The 24859-nt window shown below is 42.7% G+C and overlaps 1 protein-coding gene across 1 annotated transcript in view; it reads left to right on the top strand.

The window, feature by feature from the left end:
• Positions 1 to 24859, top strand: part of LOC117497404 (vacuolar protein sorting-associated protein 13B-like) — a 392696-nt gene that overhangs the window by 180798 nt on the left and 187039 nt on the right. The window contains 3 exon segments of the mRNA XM_034149383.1: positions 18629 to 18863; positions 20012 to 20229; positions 23585 to 23785. Coding sequence (XP_034005274.1) covers positions 18629 to 18863; positions 20012 to 20229; positions 23585 to 23785 — 654 coding nt within the window.

The raw sequence follows: 24859 nt of genomic DNA, 5'->3' as shown, positions 1-24859 counted from the left end.
TGTGGATTGTAGATGTTGGCATGTCATCACAGGCGTACAAATGTCTTCTATTACCAGGTTTATTCATGGCAGCAGAGATACTCTATGCCAGGGAATTCAAAGTGCAGTAAACTAAATCGGTCTTTCATTGGGCTGCGACTTGTTTCTCTGTGCATGTAAACAATAACCAAAGATTCAGAAGTCCAACAACCATTCTTAATTATTCTTAATTCTTATTGCTACGACCACACAAACCCATGTCAGTCATACATGAGGCCATGACGCATGTGAATGCTTCAGAGCCCAGGTCCCATGTCAGCCCATTGAGATGTTTACAGTACTTCCACAAAAGTTAACTCAACCCTCTAATAGTTTGCTGAGCCCGTCATTGCCTCCACTTCCCTCTGTCCCCCCCGGCTGTGGACCGGACCACACCACGTTCTCCAGCAGTAATTAGGAAACAGCCTGTCCTGTTGACATGTGAGTGGAAGCTTACCAAACCGATGACCCAACAGCTGGTACCCCGGGCTTTGGATATCCCCAAATTTAAACCACTCCATTTATTTTAGTGTGGTGTAAACAGAATACCTAATGACTTACACTTCTGCTACACATGTGCCCAATTTTGGCATTGGAGTTTTCTCCCTCTTTTACCGAAGAGAGAGGAACAAGAGGGATCAAGCAAAGGTGATGGAAAGAGATTGGAGGATAGAAAGTTACAAAGTACTTATTCTACAGCTGCTCAAACCACGTATGACAGTTTAAACAGAAATAGCTACACATAATAGATGGTGATTATGTAAATTGTTTTTAAATCTTCTGTCCTAGTCTCTGATGCAGTCGATGGGACATAGATTATGTCAGAGTGAAAACAAAGGGCTAGTGTCATACATTTCAATGTTTAATGCATTTTGCTACATCATCACTTATCTTACCCCAAGAAACAGCATAACCTCAAAATAAAAGTACTTGAAATTCTGTCCCACTGCACTGTACATTTCATTGTGACTCTATACTTGAGTGCAGCTTATGTAATGTCTTAGACACATTTCCCACTCAAGGTTTAAACCAGAATAGCAGTTGGAAAAAGCTGAACATGCACTGTTTCCATTTGTAGCGTTCTGTTCTAAAATCATTCTATTCACCATCCTTTTTTTACAATGACAGAAATAGTTAGCATTAGGCGCGTTCACACCAAGTACTTTGCAGTACTTAGTGCCGGCACTCAGTGCCCCGGCACTTTTTACCCCAGGGCACTAAGTACCAATCGCGTTCACACCGGAGTACTTTTCCCTGAGGGAAGATTACGCAAATGAGCCGCTGACGTCACTTCTTCTTCTGCTTTGGGTTTACTGGCAGGCTACAAACCACTAGGCTCAGCAGCAAACCCACCTTTATTATATATATATATCTTCCTGAGACCCACTGCATCCGTCTGCCATAAACACTATGGAAACCTACATGTTAGTTTTGGCCCATAGTGGACTCCATTTTGTGTTGTGTAAAATGGGGGGGGAATTAAAAGTTTGCAAATCCCCATGTCCTCCTCAGAGGACAATCATAAAAACATTTAGTTTTAGGTCAAATAATATTTAAAATTATATAAATTATCATATTTGTGTATGTGCCCCTGCCATTCCCCCACAAGGTTGCAACATTGATGATAAATAAATGACAAATAAAGCTTCGCCAGTTTATAACCGATGAAACATGATGGTATCAGAATAATCACTTACATGTGATGTATAGGATGCTACACAGGTCACTGTAAAGATAAAGTGTCAGAGGAGAAATAAGCAAGATACAGGATCTGTTTAATCGCCATGTAGGTTCTCTTTATTGCACTCTCAAGACATAACAGTAGTAAATAGAAGTTCACATTTTAATGTAAATAAAATAGAAGTTGTACATGTAAGTTAACATTATCAATATAAAATAAAGTGTCAGTTGTATCAAGACTATATAATAACAGTAATAACAATAATATAAAATAAACTGTCCCAGGTGTAGGGATAGGCTCAGCAGCATACACACCTTAGTGCAAAGTTGTGTGTCAGTATTAATAACAACAATACAAAATGAACTGTCCCAGGTGTAGGGATAGGCTCAGCAGCAGACATTGTTAACAGTGGCAACTATAGGGAGGAAGACCTGTTGGCTTTCACTAGCTGGGAAAGCACTTCCAGAAACCCATTCTGAAAAGTGGTTTGTCGCTCATCCTGGCGCCGCTTGCGCTGCGCCGACACTTCATCCTGGCGCTGCACCTACACTTCATCCTGGCGATCCTGCCGCTGCGCCGACACTTCATCCTGGCGCTCCTGGCGCTGCACCGACACTTCATCCTGGCGCTCCTGGCGCTCCATCTGCTGCTTCAACACTTCAGCCTGGGGCTCCATCATCGTGAGCATCTTGTCCTCCGTTTCCTGGGCCTTGCTTAACAGCACCATCTGATCCCCGTGCATCGACTCTTTCACCACGGCACGCCGGTCCTCCAACGCCTCGACGGTGTCAAAGAAATTCACATCCCGTGCCCGCTTTCCTAAGAGGGAAAATAAGCAAGATACAAGATCTGTTTAGTCGCCATGTCGTTTTACAACATACTAGGAATGTGTTTACTAGTCAACATTGGACAGGGTGCAGGCCGGGACAAGACAGTGTACACAATGCAGGTGTATAGTAGAAGATAATATAGGATCAAATAGCATAAAATATATATATACACACACATACTGAGTGTGTGTGTGTGTGTGTGTAGCTGCCGCTCAAAGTGCCCTTATTTATTGTTTTGTATTTTTGAAGAGTGCTTCATGTATGCTTGAACTTTGTTTAATGTTGTTGAGGCAAGTTTTCTTACCGGAAGTCATGTGACCTCTAGCCCGGATGTTTACAATGTTTGTGAGAGAGTAAAAACGGCACGAAAATTTGTAAACGCCGGTCTAGGCGAATACGTTTTCACGCTGTTTCATAATTGTACCAAGAAGAAAATAAACGTGATTGTGAACATCAGTTCGATGCGTAACGTTCTTTCAAGACCAAGTTACAGTGTGTGTACCTTTGCGTTTGGTTGCTGGTAAGGGGGACGAGCAAGCGCTGTGATCTGGAGGGGAAAGCTCGCTTGTTTCCAATCCTGAGAGTTGTTCAGCCTCGCCTGCAACACACAATTAGTGCCATGAGTTAGTGAAGCAAATTACAGAAACACTGCACAGTTATTCACAAGTCAAAACGTTTTCATAGCGGCCGAGAATATCTAGCTCGCTAGATGTTATTAGCCAGCTCGGGGCCGGTGTTAGCCAGTTCAGCCTAGCATGGCTAGCTTGATCTACTGAGCAAATAAAAGTACATCTGAGACCATTATTGTGCAGATTAAAACCCCAGTGCATGTAGTTGATTTTACCTTCGTCGTGGTCGTGGTCGTTGGCCACTGAATCCGCCGTTTGAGCGGCCTCCCACACCATCGTGCCCGAATCGAAGGTCGATGCTGTGCCGGAGAATGAAGGTCTGTGGCCTAGCAGAGCATCCAAGCGCTCGTACCATTTACTGGTCTTCCGGTCGTTACCACTCTTGTTGTTATAGTCTTTAATTTTTTTGTAGTCCTGCCTGAGTTTCTTTATTTTTAGCCGGTATGCCGTGGCGCTGTGCACGATTCCCAGGTCGAGTAACTTTTTCGAACAACGCTCGAACATTTTGGAGTTGGGTACTGCCTTCAGTAGCATTCCCTGGGTCGCGTCCTCGGCGTAGATTTCCAGAAGCGCCGAAACCTTCTCATCACTCCACCGCTCTGATGATTTATTTATGCTTGCCATAACTGCTTTCACAACAAACTACTCTCCGTTGGTGCGCTGGGTTAATGTAGCGAGCAAATAAAAATGGCGGCTCTACTAAACATTTCAGAGTTTTACGGGGCGTGGTTTGCAATTCGCCCAGCCAATCAGAACTGGGGCACTTTTTTCCCCCAGGAAAGTACCATCTCTCAGCAGGCACTAAAAATGGGGGCAAAAGTTCCCGAGATGAAGTGCTCTTTTTGGTGTGAACGCGACATAAGGGGTACTAACGGAACTAAACGCGAAAAGTACGGTGAAAAGTACTCCGGTGTGAACGCGGCTATTGATTCCTGGTGATGGCCCACAAAGCGTGGTAAGGGTACTATCTGAATCCATGAGTGTGTTGCTCTATCTTTAGTTGAGTGTTGCAACCATAGCCCAATAAAGTTATTCTAAGCACACATTTCTCTGCCACTTTAAATCCATTAAATTGTTATGTATCTAACTGTGTATCTCCCTATACTACTGGTATCTCACTTGGAAGGATAGATCTGCAATGAAAATGGGCGAATCATTATTTTAAATGAATTAAATGCCAAAAGTCAACTTCCTTGAATCTCTTCTCTGTCAATGATAAATAAAGACTGGCAGCCAATAGTCTGTTCATATAGCCTTGTGAATCCCTGCCTTGACAATTAGGGGTCCCAGAGTCTTCAACAGTGGTTATGAAATTAGAGCAAGAGAGTCTGTATAAAAAGGACATTGAGTGAGAGTGTTGGAGCCAGTGTCTTGCACCATTAAAACAGGCATGGTGAGGTCAGAGAGACACAGCATCCAAACAGAGTCCCTCAGGCCCATGATGGTGGAGTCTGCATGACGTTACATACAGCACAGATCATCAGCGCAGTATACACGAGGTACAGAGTGTGCATGTGTTATTTTCCCTGAAGAGGCAACTAAGTCTCATGGTCCTGCAAGGCTACAATTTGTGCAGGTGGTGTTACTTTAGAAGTCTCTTCACATAAGGGCTGAAGGGCTGTGCTGCTATTGTCACCTCGGCCTTGCACATCTTCAAACGGCCTCTTGCCCTCAGTGTCCTGATCCTACGCTTTACTTCTACTCTTGCTTAAACTCATTGTGTTGCTCCCCTGAGAATGGGGCCCTATTCATAATTGCCAGTGATCAGTACAGTGATTCTCTTTCAGGAATTTTGCAATAATTCCTTCTATTTAACACATGAATGTGTACAGCACTGGCAAAGGAGCACGTTGCTACCAAAATTGAAACTGGATATGCTGAAACAGAGGGAGCGTTGCCATGGAAAAACGAAGTAACACTGCTCCCTGCAGCTGCCCTGCATTAATGAGTAGGATATATTTTGAGAAAAGAGGAGGAGGAAAAGCAGTGGGGTGAAAGGTAAAGTGATGGATAGGAGACAGGGAGGTTAGGGGGAGAGGAAGATGAGAAAATTGGTCAGAAGGTGGGTTTTAAGGCTGGAGGAATGTGAGGGAGATAGAAAGGAAGATCATGAGTACTGTATGTTTGGTGTGGCTCAGATGGAGCTGGCCAGATGGTTTCCATGAACAGGATCTGACCTCGGCTGGAGCGCCTTCTGCAGGCACATGACTTCATCCTCTGCCCCCCCTCCTACAGCCTATCATCCCTCTACTCAACACCTCACCCTCCTTGGCTGTCAGATCCCACCAATTCCAAGTGTTTTGCAAGTACAACTTTAACTTTGTGCCACCATGAATATATATGAATTTAAGTCATGAATTGTCTTTTCAAAACTTTTCAAACTCGACATGAACTGAGGATAATTTTGGTGATACTGCCATTTCAATTGTAAATCAGTGCACATGTAATATAATAACCTTAAGCCCCAGCTCCAGCATGAATAGGGATATAAGCCAACCATTGAGCCCCAATTTAAAAATGTGTTTGGTAAAGACACATTCTATTTCTTCCAACATGCAGGTCAGTTTAGTAGCATGTCATCAAACAGCAATTTCGAATCAGACTGCATTCTGTATTTTCACCCATAGCATCAATGGTACATAAGAGAATGGCAGTGTTTCTGTTTAAGGGGACAGGAAAATAAAAAGGCTGTTATTATAACGTGTAGTCCCTAGGTGTCTAATAAAACGCTGCGTAAGTACTGATTGGCTGTAATGCAAGCAAAGAGAAGGGTTAATGCTTAAGGCAGAACAAAGAGTCTCTCCTGTCATTGCACGAGTGTCTCGACACAGAGATGGAGCTGGAGAGCAAATTGGAAGGGAGAATGAAGGGAAGGATACAGCAAAGGCACTAAGGGAAAATGAAGGAGAGAGTGAGAGAAAGGGTGTACATTCTCTCATGATTACACACTTATCCTCTCTGGTCGCCTGATCTAAATCAAGGCCCCACAATGAAACAGAAGATGTGTCATTAGGTGTTTTCTGAGCTAGAGAACTTGAAGGGAGTGCTCATGTGCATGTGTGGCCAGATTCTCATCCCATCATCTGCTGCCTTTTCAATACAATGATGACCTCACAGCCATTATCGACACACACACACACGCACATGCACACGCACACGCACACACACATATTTGACCCTCTCATCGGGCTGCACTGGAAAAGTGCTTACCCGGATTCTCTTGTGTCTGTAACCTCCTGAACCTCAGGGGCCTAGAGACCTGGAACTGATTTTCATCAGGATAAAAACTCACAGCAGCTAGAATTTCAAGATTGAGATGTTTTAGAATGTCAGAGAGCAATGGTGGTGGTTTTCACCCCAGTCTCCTGAATGTGTTTTGGTTAGCTTGTTTGGAGTTGAATTTGGTTAAGTTGTTCGGGCATGCATCCTCCCTTTGTTTAAGGACAGTGGGGGAATAAGCCATGCCAAACACAGGTTGAATCAGATCAGCTGAGCTACAAAACAGCCCAGTTTGGCCTACTTGGTTTGGTCACGCAACATAAATCAATAGTGGTGAATTTGCCAGAGTTAGTCAATAAAATCTCTTTTCATCTGCAGTCGATCACCATGTTGATCCAACTTGGCCTAGTATAACGTACTGCATAACATAATCATCCACTTCCACTCTCTTCAGCTGGCCTGGAGCAACATTGTCTGGCCACACTACTACTGTAGCTAAACCAAGCCAAGCTAATATTAATATTCTGACCACTTGTATCATGTGGTCAGCTGTATCTTGCATATTGGATTGCAGGACCTTCAGTCAAATGCACCCCATTCCCAACTAATCGCTCATTGAATTCCCCATCCTAATGGTCCCTGAGAGCTCAGCTATCACATCAGAACTCCAGAGACCCTGCCTGTAGGGGCTCACCATGCTGGGGCGGTGGTGATTGTTTAAGGTCGAGGGTGTGAGCAGGCAGTCCAGGTCGGCTGCACTCCTAAGGCCAATGTTGGATCAATAAACGCAGCGATCAAAGTCGCAATTAACCCACCGCGCTAGCACAAACAGCCGGGCCAGCAGAAAACAAACAAAGCCTTCATGTCACCTAAAGCGTTTATTTTTGCAGATTTCCACCTCGGCCAGGGAGACCTCCAGCGCTTGTCAGCTTCTGTAAGCAGTGTTAGAAGAGAGGAATGCAGGGCCACAGGGATGGCTGGCTGCCTGACTGTGCTGCAGTGCCAGGCCACAAGCTTATTGCTTGCGGTGACATGTGGGTGAGACCCAGCCTATCTGTTGTCAGGAGGCATCACGCTTAGATGCCTTTCTCATAGACTTTCAGGAAGGTGAGGTTGCAGGAAAAACTTAATTTGTGTACATGGATTCACCACACACACATCTGCACAGTCTCATCTTCAGAGAGACACATTAATCATGCTAATTCACAGGGAGACACTATTTACACTAGTTTTACACTATTTACAATATTACGCTCACTTCTCCAAAGTGTTTTTGGACAAAGCTGAAAATGCAGGACTATATGCAGAAGAAAGGGGAGCAGAAGGTTATCCAGAGCGACCACTGGGGGGGGGGTTGCTCTGTGGTCTTTCTGTTAATCTGACCGCCGCTTAGGAAACAGAGTGTCCCGTCTGGTGCAGGCACAGGAAGTTTACATTTGGAAAGGTATCAGGTTTTTAAAAACAAAGGATGTGTTTTCCGTTTGCTGCATATCTCTCCACTGAGATTCTTCTGCTCCAGAGTTGCAAATGTTTTCACCCGGGATGCTGGGAGGGTGTTTCTAATTTCCTCTCCTCTATCTCTGGGTGATATCCCGTGTGTCCTGGATTGCTGAGTGTGTGTGCTCATGTGTGTATGTGAAAAAGAGTTTGCACTAGAGAGAATAAGGACAAAATGTGTCTGTTTTATAAGCAAGTGTGTTTGTGCTTCACATATCGGGCCCCTCCACAGAGGAGAGATCTTGGCCTACAGAGTTTGTGCTGTTCTGAGGCCGGCACAGAGTCCCTGCAGAGATATGCAAACAATATGTCTTAACAGCAGATCTAACCACAGCACAGCACCACAGGCCAAATGTCCCACTCATACTTTACTGCCTTGGTCTTAGATAGATGACTCTCACAGAAGGTGTAATTGATGCTGTCAGATGAATGTAGCAACACAGCTGTCCGGCTCAAATTGTTTTTTAGAAGAGATGGCACCTTGCATGTATCTTGGTCATACAAACATTCAAAAAGTAGACCAATACGTTTTCTAAAGTGTTTATCCGTTTTAGGAGAGTAGTCTTGTGTAGATGTTTTCTTTCAGACAAGGCATGTCTTACTACCTTTCCTGCAAACTCCTTTCATGTCTGAAACATTTAACAGTGCTTCTAAGAATGACGATGTGAGAGTAATGCACTCTTCAGAGTAGACAGGCTGTCCTCCGTCTTCCTCACTCTTCCTCCTCCTATCCTAAGAGCCTCCTGTGGTTATATAGGCCATTTCCACATGGCCCCGGCCTTTTAAAGCCTAAGTGTGTTTGGCCCTCAGCTTCCTCTCTATTAGAACCTGCTCTGCTGGAACCAGATAAAGCATCTTTACAAAGACTCAAGGGAGACATACTACACAAGGCAGATCATACACTCCCAATGCTGCTCAGCAGAGGAGGAAGCACGGGACGCTTTTTGGGGGTATTAAGACAGAAATATTTGAAACAGGGTCCACACATGTGGCCTAATTCTTTACTCTATCTGAAGTAATCAAGAATAAAAGTGGAACAATCCCATATTTAGAACTCTGTGATGTGACGCCAGACAGGGATGAGAAGGAACGAATAGACAAAGAAAAAAAATGTCTTCAGGCATCTTACCATTTAATAAAAGTTCTTTTTTTTCCTTTGCCTGTCTCTTGTCTAGAAATATTTATTTACTCATGACAGCATAAGCTGGATTCCTGATCCAGAATCCAGATTGAATTAGAGTCTCTGTGATTGTAGATCAAAGTGTAAGAAGATCCATGTTCATGTAAAGGCGTAAGTCTCTGGATAAGCAATGGTCACCTACTAAATACCTCTGCTGTCATCAAAACACCCTGGCCCTCTCTCTTTCTGGGCCTGTGCATGCTGGGACTTGTGCAATGGAAGAGCACTAGCCTTTTTATTCTACATACAGACTCCTGTTTTATTTCCAGCTAGTCTCTGTCCCCTAATGGCTGGCAGGAATGTTCCTCCACATACCAGGGATGAACTTATGAAAAGCAGCAATGACTTAAATCCATCAGTCCGGCATACGCAATCTCTGCTCCGCCTCTTACTCTATTACATTACATTACATGTCACTTGTTAGACGCTATTACCCAAAGCGACTTACATACATTCAGTACTGTGGGCAGTCCCCACTGGAGCAATTTGGGGTGAATTGCTTTTCCAGGGACCCTCGACATGCTGACTGCAGTGGGACTCAAACTGGCTTTCCCCAGATTCGATGATCAGCGCACTACCCCACTGCGCCACAGCCTCCTTATGTGAAACAGAAGTATCATTGCTGTTTAAATCATGTTGAAAGGGAGTCTTCCATCAGTCCAGCTTTTTGACGCCTCGTAGAGATTTCCCCAGACAAAAGAATGAGTATAAGGGATGCAACACCCAGCAGCAGTACAGAGGATTATAACCTTATAGCTACAGCTGTGTGGTGTAACTGAGTTCATTGCTATTGCAGGTGCCATCCTTCAGAGGAAGTAGTAACAGCACCATGTCTCTGCAAGGATATTAAAAAGAGACGGGGGCTCTCTCAAAGCAGCACTTGTTTGAAGAAAGAAAAGACGGGAGATATGAATTCAGGTGTTTTGGCTTGAGGCCACAGGGTCTTCTTTTTTTTACATTTTCTTCAATCTATCTTTTAAATGTCTGATAACAGTAGTTGCAAGTGGTGATATGATCTAGTATTTTATGTGTATTTTCAGGTTTACATGTTCAGTATGTGAACCTGCACGCACACATATGCATGTGCTTTTGTAAATGTGAAAGTGTTATTTGAGCATGTTTTCAAAGTACAAGCTGCCACGTGCAGCCTCATAAGGAGTTGATTGGCTTCAATCTTTTTTTAACGGAGATTTCCTGGTCAAAATTTGAAAGTGTTTCCGTTGTTTTTGATGTATATTAATAGAGTGTACTGCGAGTGATACACCCTGCCCTGAATACACACAAAGACACACACTCATATTGTCCCTCAATGTTTTCCCCTGGATTAGTCTGTTATTAAAGGCTGTAGGTAACTGAACTGCAGTCCCAGGCTGCCTGCAGTTAACTCCATTTGTTATGTTTGAAGATTTAATTTCACTTTGACAGGAAATGATGTCATTGGCCAAAACATAAGAACAATTATGGCTCTTTGACTCCTCTTTTCCTCAGTGAGCTTTCTACAATGACATACTGTATGAAAACACCTAACCAATCTTAGACTTCAGTAGGCTTAACTCAAATCTGAATCTTTGTGATAGTCCCCCTAATGTGGGTAATCTCCAGATCCCCCTCTATAATCAGAAATGAATGTTAAACCCACACAATTGTTTGCAAATACACACTCACAAAAGTGCTGCAAATCCCAGTGATGTGTTTATTGCTTGTTGCACCTTAGTCATTAGCAGAGGCCGTCTATCTTTCTTTTTATTGGGCAGTTTATTCCACACTAACCTGAACCCCTCAGGGGGTAACGTTGTGTAACATATATTCCACAATGCAATTATACATGACTTCAAATTATTTTTGCCCATTCTAGTGCACAGTCATTAGACAAGTGAGTATTTTGACCACATCATCATTTCATGCATATTTTCCAGCTCCAAGCTGTATGAACTTGAATGCATATTGGATTTAAGCATATCAGCTGATGTGTATGTGTGTAATGAGGGAGGGTGTGGCCTATAGAGGTCAACACCCTATATCAAGGTGTGCAGAATTATTAGGCAGCTTCTTTTCCTTAGGCAAAATGTGCCAAGTGATGCGTGATCACAGAACCATCAAACGATTTGTTGGAAATAGTCAACAGAAAACATGTTGAGAAAAAAAGATACAAATGAACTGGCAAAGAGAATAATCAAACGTGAAGCTACCAGGAAGCCATTATCCTCTAGTGCTGTCATATTCCAGAAGTGTGACCTACCTGGAGGGCCCAGAAGTGCCAGGTGTTCAGAGACATGGCCAAGGAGAGGAAGGCTGAAACCCCACCACCAGTCTTGAAGTTAAAACCTCAAGACTGGGCCAAGACATATCTGAAGACAGATTTTTCAAAGGTTTTCTGGACTGATGAGATGAGGGCGACTCTTGACGGACCAGATGGATGGGCCTGTGGCTGCATCAGTAACGGGGACAGAGCTCTACTTCCACTCAGACACCAAAAAGGTGGAGGTGGGGATCTGATATGGGCTGATATTATTAAAGATGAGCTAGTTGGACCTTTTCAGGTTGAAGATGGACTCAAAATCAACTCCTGAACCTACTGCCAGTTTTTAGAAGACACTTCCTTCCATCAGTGGAACAGGAAAAGGTCTGCATCTTTCAGGAAGACCATGATTTTATGAAGGATAATGCTCCATCGCATGCAGTACTCCACTGTGTGGCTAGCCAGTAAAGGCCTTAAAACCTGTCAGGCTCGAAAATAAAATGCCCAGAATGAATGACTATATCTTCACTTCTAAAAGTGGTATATGAATAATATTTGTTATCAAAGCAATGATACACCTGTGAGTTGGCTGTAGAAGTGTCAGAATCAATTTAGATGTTGCTGTGTCAGAGTCAATTCAGATGGAACATAGTAAAAAAATATAAATTCTAATCTCCTAAAATGATTTATTATTTATAGTGAAAACCACCCTTGAATGATGGGATAGGAGCCCAACACCTTTAGGGATCCAAACCACAATATATCATAAGTACCCTGTGTCAAGATAGATGCTAATTTAGTGAAACTTTAATTTTTAAAGAATATTTTGTCACAGGTGGGTCCAGGCGGACTCACCTTTGGGTACATTTGGTTACCATCAGTGCCATTTGACTTTTCTCAGGTACCACACTGTAAAACTCGTTTTATTTCATTGAATATCACTATAGGTATTCATTCCATCCAAATACAACTGTTTTCAACCTTTTTGGAGAGTTCAGCCTGACCTCTATGCCCTTTTTGGCCACATGCGTAATGGTGCGCGAGATGCCAGTCAGACCTATGCATTATGCATGCATTACGCATGACCGTATCTCTGGAACCCATTTGTCAAATTGGGTGATTGACACCTCTTTGTAACATTTAGAGCCAATAGAATCGAGGGGCAGTTCATAAATCCAATAAACATTACCATTGGTCAGTTAGAATGACTCCGACACAGCATGCCCTAAAGCAGACGCCCCGGCCGGCTAAACATTATACCACGTTTATTACAATAAATGTAATGATGGATTATCAGTAATCATTTCAAAGTGACACAGAGACATTGGATTAACCTTCAGCAGCGTTTTTATGCCCTTGAACACAACGCTTGATCACAAAACAGCAAAGGTAAGACGTATTTATTTTTATGGATTTGAAACCGGAAGTTGTTTTCTTGCCCTTTCCTGGCTGCTAGTTCAGCGAGTTTTGTCATACAGTGATGAGACTTATACATATGGAATCTGTGGAGTATCAGCTTTCATATGATATGTCGTTTGTGCAGATAGCATGAAGTAGAAAAGATCGCTTTTGCCAGTTATGTGCTGAAGTAGCCGTTAGCTCGTTAGCCCGTTTTCGCTATGTGCTGATTTAGACGCTTGGTGTTAGACTTGTGTTTTGTTTAGGTACATTTTTTTAATATAATCTGTTAGCTGAGTTGCTCCCCGTTAAGTGGGTATGACACATTAATAGGTTGTTAAATGGTAAGAAGCCCTGAGACACTGTTTCTTGCAAGATGTTGCGTCTGCCCCCGCCGGCGGAGAAGGGTGGCTGTATTGGTGAATGATCATTTCTTTTTTAAATCTCAGAAATGTTTATTTGTAAAGGTTGAGTTGTTTGTTTATTATTCTCACTTTAATAAAGATGAAAATAAACAAGTGAGATGGGAGCATTTTTGTTTTTCCTTTAGTTGCATATTAATTCTGAACAACAGTTGGTCAGTAATTGTGCACACAGATATATTCTGTAGTTTTTTCAATAATTAAAATAATCCTCAAAAATACAACTTGCCTAATAATTGTTCACACAGTGTAAAGTCATTTAAATAGGGTCTGTTTCTTGCACATGGAAAAGCTGCCTAAGAGAAAAAAAAATGGTTGAACATCTTAGATAAATATGAAATTGACTTTGCTAAGCTTGTGAGTGACTTGTGGGTAACACAGTGCACATGTTGCTCTTTTCCTCCTTAGCATAGAGTTTTAGGTGGCATACCTGTCTGTTTCCTGTCCTGTCACTTTGGGCACGCTTTCTCTCTTTTACACATAAAAACACTAACCTGGCATGTCCAATCAGCTCACAGCATTGTCACACAAGCTAACTGATTCCAGTGCTCTGTTTATTGGCCTGTTACAGAGTTGTTAAACACAATTGTGTGGAATACCAAACATGACCCTCCACAACCTCCACTGAACTTTTACACCTAAAACTGTGACATTAAACACACACTCTCTCACTTTCTGCTTGGACCTGTTAGAACAGAGATTCTCTTTTCCTGCCACCATTCACAACACTGGGTTTCCCTCTGCTTCCACCAGCTCTTCTCTCAACCCTCCTGCAGGGTTTCCTTTTTTCCCCTTGCTCCAGTCATAGCATCTCTCTTCACAGATCTTCCATCCTGAATCAATGAATGGTGATGGTAAGAGACCTGGACACCACCAGCCAGACCTCAGCTGTGTCAGGGACAGGGCCTGGTATTGGTATTGGTACTGGTAATGAAATGGGTCAGAGCGATGAGCTGTCAGTGGTTTTGGCAGTGCTCAAAGCAGTGATGTATATGGGATATTCTGACCTCAGACTATTTCTCTCTTTGGATATGTCAGCACTATGCATCAGTGCCAGTGCTCCCCCCTCTGCCCTTTGTTACCCCTTTGTGTCCCTGTGTTGGTGTGTATGAGTCACAGCTCTCACATGAGACGGCAGAGAGGAGCCTTGAGGATGTTACCAGGGTGACCTTCTGTCAGCCCAGGGAACAGAGTGGATTGTTCAGCCCAGTCCATTCCCAAAGGCTCTGAGTTCATGTTCGTAGAAGGGTGAGACAACCAGAGAAACAAGGATTGGCATTTACAATTATAAGCCAATATATTTGACTGGTCATTTGAGTACATCTCATACCTTGTTCTAAATGGAGGTTTGATATTCTGACTTTAAATGACTAAATGTTTCCTGTGCCTGAGAAAGTAGAGGATTTCTATGGCAAAGGCATCATTTTCCTGAACACGAATCCACTCGGATGGAAGCCATATTGATAATGTCTGCTTCGTCATGCAGTGTTCACAAAGAACCAGCCTTTTATTTAACTTATTTCATATCAGAGGAAATAAGTCCTACACACCTGGATGAGATCTTGACCTTTCCAGGGACATTTATTGTGGTCCTATTTTGTCTGCTTGTCTGTTAGCAGGATACATCATCCACTCTCCAAAAGTGATGCCATGGCTCGTGGAACAGACAGTTCTAAGTAACCATAGTGCCTCCTGAGGCCTGTACTACGAAGCCGGATTTTCCTAACCTGGATATGTTTGAGTTAGCCGGTTGGCCCAATCCAAAACATACGCGCTCTCGCTAAGCTGTACTACGACGCTGGTTATCAAGTGGATCGCTCAAGCCAGCCGTGTCCTATCTAGTTAGGTGCGCGTTCACATGAAAGGGGTGGTATTTGGAGCATTCGACCAATCTCAAACATGGACAAGCGTACTGACAGCGCAGCGTCATACTTCCTGAATGAAAAGTGAACTTTAATATTAGTCAAATATGAAGAAGTTAAACTTTAAACATCCATGTCTTAAACACTTTATCCAGGATAAAAGCCACATAGCTGCACTGCAAGGTGAATACAGCTGGTAAAAGAAAAAGTGTTTGAATGCGTACATTAACAGGTTTATGAAATCACTGCCCCGTCCAAGACACGATCTGACTTTAATTACATTTGACTTGAGTGTTTCGTCAACTTAATGTGTTGCTTAAAAGAATACTTCTGCATACAGTATGTGACACTGTGAGTGTTGCACGGCCAGATACGGCTCAGCTGACTCAGATAAGGAAATATATGATACATTATGATGTGATGTGATATGAATGATAATGGGACACATCGACGTCTGCACTCACAGTGCCGCGGACTGTACTTAATGTTACTCTGATCCGGTTACTTATGTCGTGGCAGATATTTAAGTAAGCTTTCTTAACACTAATATTATAATAGTCAGATTGCTCTGAAGATGGGAGGGGATATTCTATTCATTTTCACGTTCACACAGTCAGTTGATTTTTGCCGGCCGTCTTTCCTGCAACGGCAGTTTTTCTGTATTTCCTCTATCCTGTAATATGACTTGATCGCTTTAAACTCCGCACACGGAGCTCTGATTGGTCAACAGGCAGTGCTTTCACTGAGTTGATCTCTTAGCCTGCAACCTAACCTGCTCCCGAGGAGGTTAGCCGCTCAGCATAAGTTACCATGGAGATCTAGCCCGCTAAAAAGAGAACCAGCGTCGTAGGACCGGGAAGCCCGAGTTTTCCCTGAAGTCAGCCGGCAAAGAGAAAATCCGGCTTCGTATTACAGGCCTTGGGAGTTGGTATGGATTACAATATTTGTTTGTTTGTTCATGGACTCTGTGGACCCTCAGACTTGAGCAAAATGTAAGCACAATATTGGACCAACATTACAGTTAATCTGTTTGCTATAGCATTATTCTCTAGTCTTTCTGTGTCATGGTCCTTCTTCTAGCAACTGTGTCGTTTGAAGTCAGATATGAATCAGCGGCTGCATGGCACAACCAGTTCACTGTTGTTTGTGTCTGCTCTGTGGAACTCAACTTCTTTGTTTCATAGAACATCTAATGATTATTTGTTCACTGCCCTCAGATGGACTGTTGCCATTGTAAATTACAACATGTTTGTTGTTGTCTTTTTGTGTCTTTTATTAGCTATAATTAAGGTAAAAAACTAAAGATTGTTGTTCTTTCACCCAAGTTTAGGACTGACAGGCCATTTTATTTTTCATTACATAGTCAGGCCCTTTCAAACATTTTGAGCCTGAGTGTAAACATCCAGAAACAGCTGTCGCCATGCCCAGTGAATGCCAGTCAACTTTTTCCTCTGTTGTCATGCGATTTGATCTGATTATGGTTAGTATTTCACTAATGTGGCAAGTCTGTAGCTACCATACACTTAACATCATCTTGGGTGTTGCGTTGCCATGGGGAACAACAGCAAAGCAATATAAAGTTCTAATCAACCACCATTAAGTGGAATTACATGATGTCTTATTGAAACTATATTGTTAGTTGATACATTCGGTGCCACATTTATATATAGCTCTGATATATTACAAGGAAGATATATATCTTTGTGACTGACATACAATACAAAAAAAAAGCTTTAAATATACTTTATAAATAATTGTGTTAATATTATCCAACTATTGCTAATTAAAAGGTTAAAATAAAGTGAGATGACTGGCGTTGTCTTCTCAAACGCTTTCCTTTGGTGTTTTACCGGGGTCAACTTTCCTCTGTGAGCTTTTACTGTTTATTATTTTAGTATGATTATGTAAAAAGGTTTTTACTTGATATATGGTGACAGATTGGTCACCCATCAGACAGAGACTAGTTCAAATACATTCAGCAACCTGTACTTAGAACTGTAGTGTGTGTTTATTGCAGGATGTTTGTGCTCTGTAATGACCCATTTACAACTGTAAGAAAGTATATATGTAGGTTAAGGGTTTTTTTCTATATATTTTGGTTTAAATTAGTTTGTATAATTATCTATTAAAGTAGGATTTAGCATTGCCATATACATATAGTAGACACAGATGTATACAACTGTTGATTAGTCAATTATTAAAACTATAAATTATACTATACAACTGATATAGCATTATGTAAGTAAGTTATTCAATAATTAAAGCATTTGCTGGCTTCAGTTTAAGCCACTTAAACCACTTTTTAAGTTTTTAATCACTTTGTTTTTTGGTACTCGATGAGACATAAGAGACATTTTATATCATCTCACTGGGCTCTTCATACTTCTAATAAGCATTTTTTCTTAAACTTTAGTAGAAAGGCCTTACATCATTAACTGACATTGCCACACCCAGGTTTTTATCAAAATCTAATATAATTTTGATGGTGGAGGCATGGCCGGAGCAGAAGAAGAAGTCTTTTTGCAATAGTGTGACTGAAGCAAGCTGTCCAGCAGGGGAGCATTATCAGAGCGGAGTCACCGTGTTCCAGCCAGCAGGTTCCGTGTGTCGGCCTGCTTTACAGCTTAACCCCGCTAAGATCAGCAGCAGGCCAGGCAGTGTCAATGGATTTTCTTCCTGCGTGCCAGCTCTTAAAAAGGCCCAGGCCTGATGTGTCAGTGTGCAAAAGTGTTCAGATTTCAAACCCCTCTTTGAAGAGTAATCAAAAGAGGAAGCAGCGTGAGATGAGTGTGTAACCATATCTCTCACTCCTTCTCTCTTATTCTCCTTTTCTCTGTTTCTCATTCACATCTCATGCTTTCCTTTTTTTTTCTGACATTCTCGCCCTCCCATCAAAGCTGGAAGAACCAGCCTCCATATATAGGCGGAAGCTACAGAGGCGTTCCAACATTTCTGCGTGTGATATTAGCAAAAGGTGGCATATTTCTATGCAAACATCAGTGGAGGGTGTGCCTCTGTGCATCTGTGTGTGTGTCCTGTACACTGAACACATGACAGTGTAGCAGCTCATTAAACAGAGCAGCTCTCTGACTGACATGCACACATAAGATAAGATAAGAAGTACTTTATTGATCCCAATTTGGGGAAGTTTTGCGTTGCAGCAGCATAAAAAGACACCGTAGTGAGACAGCCTCTCTCAAACCCAGTCTGAGGTTCTGTCCCCTAAACTGCTGCTTTTACCCACAGAGAGCCGCTAACCAAACTCTCCATCACCAAGACATAACCCGTCAGGATGAGACTCACTGTCTGACTCGTGGCATGTTGAGTCCTTTCATCATCTGAAGGAGAGAATGTTCACAAGCCTGCTTTATGCATATTCAGAAGTCCGAATGTGGTCATCTCTTAACACAGCTGATGAAGAGAGCCTCACAAACAGGTGCTAGCTGATCTTCAATAGGGCGCCCTTCCCCAAGGCCAAACACTGTACCGTACGCACGGAGAAACGTGAACTGAGGCAAGGACAGAAGGGGAGAGTTCATATTAAGAGACATGTTACAAAAGTATCTGTTAAGGGCTGTTTTAGGGGGGCTGAGATCGGTCATGTGACTAAATAAAGTCAACATGACTTCCTTATATTTCTCTCCCCTCTCCAGTTGGAGCTGCAGTCGTGCTGTGTGTTCCTGCCTAATGACAGCCTGCCCTCCCCGAGCACCATCATCTGCGGGGACATTCCTGGCACCGTGCGCAGTTGGTATCACAACCAGGCCTCCATGCCCGGGACCCTGGTGGTCTGCCTGCCACAGATCAGTGTGCTCAGTGCCGGGCACAAGTACATGGAGCCGCTGCAGGAGCTCCCCTTTGTGGTCGCCAAGCCCATCTTGGAGGAAGGTAGGTCTGCATACTGTATCTAATGAAATCTCAACTTTAATTAGGATGAATGAAATACTGGGAGAAGAACAATCACCTAGTTGCACAGTGAGGACTCCAAATGCCCAAAAACAATGATTTCAAAGTTTTAAACGAGATCACAACATGTTAAACTTCAATAAACAATAATGGGGAGTCTTGGAAAATAGATTTGAATTATTTACTAAATAAAACAAATGTGTTCATAATGCTAATATTCTACATAATGCAAATTCATCATCATTAAGGACTTTTCAACAAGCCCCAGCTAACCTTTAACCCACTACTCATTAACAATGACAAAAGACAAACAAACTGAAGTAGAGATAGGTCCTGCACATGTGGTCTGCACACCTGGCAGAGTTGACATAAGCAACACTCAGACGGGTGAGTAGTGTTTTCTCCATACAAGAAGTGTCTTTTTTTCTCTCAAAGCTTCAATGACTGCAGCATTTGGCATATGGGTTTTAGAAACAGGAGTAAAAAGACAGCAAAATGAGTGACACTAGCAGCCATAACATTAACAATCCTTGCTTTTAGTCATTCATTCCTACTCTTTTTCAACGCTCTGGATCCAAGCGTCCTGCCCACACTGCATGGGAAATGTGCTCTTCCTGGCTCTGTGCTACCAAACAAGTTCTCCTTCTCCGTTGTTCTACCAGGGTTGGCAAGATTACAAACCTAGTGTGGCTTCCTGTGTCAGACCCACACATCTTTGACACTTTGTTTCAGTGGGATCTTGCTCCTTTGAGACTACTCCTTAGTGAATCTTTCATGTATTTCATGAAGCTTTCTCAGCCACTGTGCAGTATTTGGTTTTAATTTCAAAGGTAAGTGAGAGGACTTGTTTTGATCATGAACAATGCTGACTAATCCTTCTGGTGTTTTAATCCATTGCAACACTTTTTTGTTCGATTCTAGCCTGCATTCTGTTCGTCTTCCTCTCAATTTCACATTTGCTAAGCTTGTCCTCTTTGCTCTCCCTTCACATCTCTCTCATCATCCCTGCTCCTCTCAATCTCTGCCAATGTCTGCGTTGTGCAATTTCCATCCTATATCTCCTACTGCTTCATTCTTTGACCACATTTCTTATGCATCCTTCTTTTTCTGTCACTCATGTCTTCCACCAGGTGATGCCTTCCCTTGGACGGTTAGCCTGAGTCAGTTCAGTGTGTACACTTTGCTGGGCCAGCAGCAGAGCCTGAGCCTGTTGGAGCCAATGGGCTGCACCTCCACACTGGCTGTCACATCCCATAAGCTTCAGAGCTGTTCTGAAGGCAGACACTCCTTTATAGTGTGCCTCCATGTTGATCTCCAAGCCGTCCACGTCAAGTGCTGCAACCCTCAGGTCAGTGTGTGTCTGAATCTCACAGAGTAGTCATTGGATTTACATGTGTATTCAAACAAATCATCCTCTTGTAAAATGTCCTGAAATATGAGCACATCATCTCACCTCTGATTCTCTGATATCCATTGACTCCAATAAACAAACTGCTTCATCTTCTTTTCATAATTGTCATCAGAATGGAAGCATACAGTAGCTAAAGAGTGTGGCCTTGTTTGCTTTGGTCAAATATTTTGAGGTCTGAGTGGAGGAGAGTGGGGAATTGCAGCGCTCATCATCTGTGCTGTGCAGTGTGTTTGTATTGTTCTGTCAGAGCTGGATGAATAAGAACAGATTGGAAGTGGAACATGTTTGTCTCCTGGTTAGGTCTCTGTGTTTTTAGTTATTACAGCGCTATAATCACATCTACATGTACCGTTACACATGTTCCGTTTTTTTGCGATTGAATTAGCTGTATTGAATTAGGTTACTCAGTAAACACTTTATTGGAGCGACCTTTTTAGTGGTCCCACTGTTAAATGTCACTGACCACAGAGATGAGCCATGGTGATATTGAGGAGAATTGGAACCAGAAACAAATGAAAGGCCTTAAATTGGTAGTGGTGAAAACTTTCCCAGCGATGAGGAGAGCCGCTGGTTTATTGAGGGAAAGTTTATTGTCTTTCTTTTCTCTTCTCGCTTTCCAATTTAGTGCCTGTGTCTGGCAAAGCTGAGAGGACTTTTTGCGATTATATGATGAGTCATTATTAGTTTTTGGGTCCAATAAAAACCTCTCTTCTCTCTCATTGCAATCTTTCTGCTTTCTCTTCCCATCTGGTCTCCTCCTCTCTCTTTTTCACTCTTTGGTGTACATGTCTGACCCTTGGGGGGTTATAAGCTCTGTACCGTTTCAAGTCGTGGAGCAGCTCTTTAAGAACTGCTGCCAGAGCATCCCTCTGCTGCAGAACAAAAGAGACCTCACACTACATACTTCTTTTTCTAATTAGCATTTCCATTTGTGGGAATGTATGTTGGGATGTTGGAGCGCTGCACAGTCGCCTCACAATAAGCACCACTAAGACAGTTAGAGAGATCAGTGATGGGTGTAAAGTATTACTGTGGGTGTTGGGGTAACATCTAGCATTTGGAAAACAATCAGTTATTATCACAGTCATTATGAGTCAACAAATACAATCAAAGAGTTTGGCCTCTTAGATTCTCCTGGAATCTAAACTACATTTTTGTGATGTTAAATTACATTTTCCACAATCTGCTCTACATTACTTAATGGGAAAATAAACAGTCCTTCAAAATTGGGGTGAAATGAAATGCAACTTCAGCTGAGATACAGTAGTCTTTGGAAGGGTGAGTAAACCATTAAGAATAAATACAAATACTTTGTTACACACACACACACACGCACGCACGCACGCACGCACACACACACACACATATACACACACACACACACACACACACACACACACACACACACACACACACACATACACACACACACACACACACACACACACACACACACACACACACACACACATACACACACACACACACGACTGCTTGTGTTGCAGTTCTTTGCGTGGCACGTGTCTTCTCCAATCTGAGTGTGTCTCTGTGTTAATGATTCATGAGTGCCCCAAGATGGGGGTAGTAGCTGCACTTTCACTTTATCAGGACCACCTTGAATTCAGCAGACACACACATCACCACCACCATTTGCTTTGACCTTTGACACCTTACAGTATTTTAGTGAACACATGTGCACTCGTATATCTGTACACATGTACTCAGCTACTACACAACCCCAACAATATGTCACTTTTGTGAAGTCTTTGTATAAACTGTGCTTAGATAAAGGAACAGGAACACTCACCACTTGCATGCTCTCCCATCTTTCATCTGTGTGGTTTTATGAATGACGAAGCCTCTGTTCAGTCTCCAGTTAGCTGAAATGGACCAAACAGTATAGATGACAGATATAAGGCAACCTAACTCAGCTCTCTTGGGCATTCTTCACCTCCTCCACATTTGCTGCTGACTGCAGAAGGCCTTGTTGTCCTTGGTTGGACTTCCAGACTCTCAGAGAGGGAGCGTGGTGCCGTAGCTCTGCTGACGGCAGTGCAGTTGGTCGGGTATGGCAGACAGCTGTTGGCCCTGTCCCTGGAAGGCTGCTGGATCGGCGTTAGCAGCTCTTCCTGGACATGTTTGAAATGGCCCAGCTGTAATGTATTGTGCTGCTTTGATTTATGTTTATTTATGGAAGGCCTCCCTGTAATGTGTGCTAACAGTGTGTGAGTGAGCAAAATGTGTTTGGAGTAGAGAAAACTATGTTGTGTGTGCGGTCATGTGTCTGTGCACCTTTGCTTTTGAGGGACCCTCAGTGGTAGGGGCTGGGGGTTCAGTTGGCTGCAGGAGCGAAGCATTTGAAATCCAAAAATTAGCTCACGGTGAAAGAGTGCCACTTTTCTCCCTTTCTCTCCCTCTCTCCTCTCATCTAACAGGGAGTGAATGCATGAATTACTGAAAGCATCACATCACATTCCCCTGCCTTCCCCTCATGTTTTCCACTCTTGTTTTTGGCTTTGTTGTTGTTTAAAACTCAGGCCTCTTTTCATGTGAGCACATGATACATAGTTGAGAACACTTGACGGCGGGCCTTCAGTTTTTCCTAACCGTGGTGAGTTTTTCAGGGAAATTGATGACACAACTTAATTTTCCTCTGTGGGTGTTTCTTTGGGAGTTTTGTTGTTATGGATGTGAACAGTGAAACCCGTAGACCATTCTGTGGCTTGCAGATGGTTACACATTGAATAGAAACATGAACACATAGCTTTTACATCACTTTTGTGAGATGAGGCCTCTTGAAATGACAAGTCTTAATACTAGAAGAGTGTACAGCTGAATAGTGAAATAGGAATGGATAGTGGTCTAATGTCCCCGCCTCCTCTCTTTCCTTTCCTCTCAACTATAACTACGTTTTGTGTCACATACCTACGGAGCTGCCAAGCGAAATTGTGGTAATGGCTTCAGAAGTTAGTCAGACCTTGCCAAAAACATATATTTACAAATACTATAACTTGTGGTGTTTCAGGCTATCTTTCAAAGACCTCAATGGGCACAGTAAGCTTCATCTATTGAAAGTGTATTCAGCTGTTTTAGCAATGCCGTGGTACATTTTTGCACACAAAGCTAAATGTTTGTGTAGAGTGAGAAAGAGCTTTCTATATTTCTGTGTTCTCAGATAATAAACAATTAGATTGTCATGGGCATATTCATTAAAGGTTTTCCTAATGTTGGAAAAAATGTGTTCACATATCATCTCAATTAGTGCTTCTTCTCTGCCTCTGTCACTCTCCAGGTTCAGCTATTGTACGAGCTCCTCTTCAGCTGGAGCTCTACATGGGCTCGCCTCCAGAAGCATGGCATCCTGCGGCAGGCCTCCAGCGTCCTGGACCCCCCCGCTGCTGCGCCGGCCTCCCCCGTGCGCAGCAGTGCCGGCACCGCCCTGCCAGACACCAGCACCTGCAGCCCGTCTGCAGACTTTGGCTCTCCCACTGAGGTTTGTTTGTTTTCATGAAATGTGAGATTCATGAATCTAAAAATCTATGTTGCACAATCCTCTTCTCATAGTTTTGCCAAACAACTATTGCACATAAATAGTTTAATTCATTCAGTTAGTTGTTCACCTTTTATTTATGTATTATCTGCGTTAGTTTTTCAGTTTTTCTTTTCCCTTTCTTTCATGTGGTGCTACATGATTCATTAGTCCAGTTGACCCCACCCAACTATGAGCTTTTTCTTTTAGCCTTTGTTGTTTACATCATTCTGCTGCTGATTCCTGAATTTGAGTGAAATGTAAGTTGTTTTATTGTCATGAGTAGTTGAGTTATTTTTAACACATGCAATATGTCTTCAAAAATCAGTTTTGTTTGGAAAGGATTTTCAAAGCTGGAAAAATCTCATCAGTGCTTTTGTTTTGTACATGCTTTGACTTACAGATACTCCAGGCAGGCGTGAGTTGGGTTTGATTTGTGTAAGCTGGGGCTTGATTGAGTATAAACCTGCCTCTTCATTTAGGGAAAACAATAACCTGTATTTACATTTTTTGGTTAGATAAAATATCAAACCCAGAGTGTATAATGAACTGTAGTTGTGTGTGCAGGCATGTGCAAAGTCAATGGGAAAGTTACAGTCTGAGTTTTTAGGGAGCAACAGCAAATGTGGTCCCTAGCTGATGCTTATCCTCGGCTTTGACAATGTGGCAGGAGTTTACTCCTTTCTCGTACAGTAGCAGAAACTATGAGTAGCTGGAGTCCGTGGCCTTGGGGCCTTGCCACCAGGGCCTTGTGTTATATGTATGTGTATATGTGTGTGTTGAAACATAGGATGCTTGTAAATGATGGGGTTGATGAGTGTTTGTGTTGTTAAGCGCTGGCACCTAGCCCAAGAGTTAATGTCCTTTGACCACCAGGGCCCTGTCAGCATTGTGGGGCCCTTGGATCACAGCACAACCATCATACCGCCTCGGGAGCCAAAGAAGTGTGCCTGTGCGGGAACATACACACGAAGAAAAACCTTTTTCATATGTCCATGTGCATCTGCGTCTGCACTTGTTTCTATGCGATCAACGTGT

This window comes from Trematomus bernacchii, unplaced genomic scaffold (assembly GCF_902827165.1).
Source record: "Trematomus bernacchii unplaced genomic scaffold, fTreBer1.1, whole genome shotgun sequence".
In the NCBI taxonomy this organism is placed as follows: Eukaryota; Metazoa; Chordata; class Actinopteri; order Perciformes; family Nototheniidae; genus Trematomus; species Trematomus bernacchii.
The sequence above is the reverse complement of the archived record's forward strand: the minus strand, read 5'-3'. Positions and strand labels throughout refer to the sequence as shown.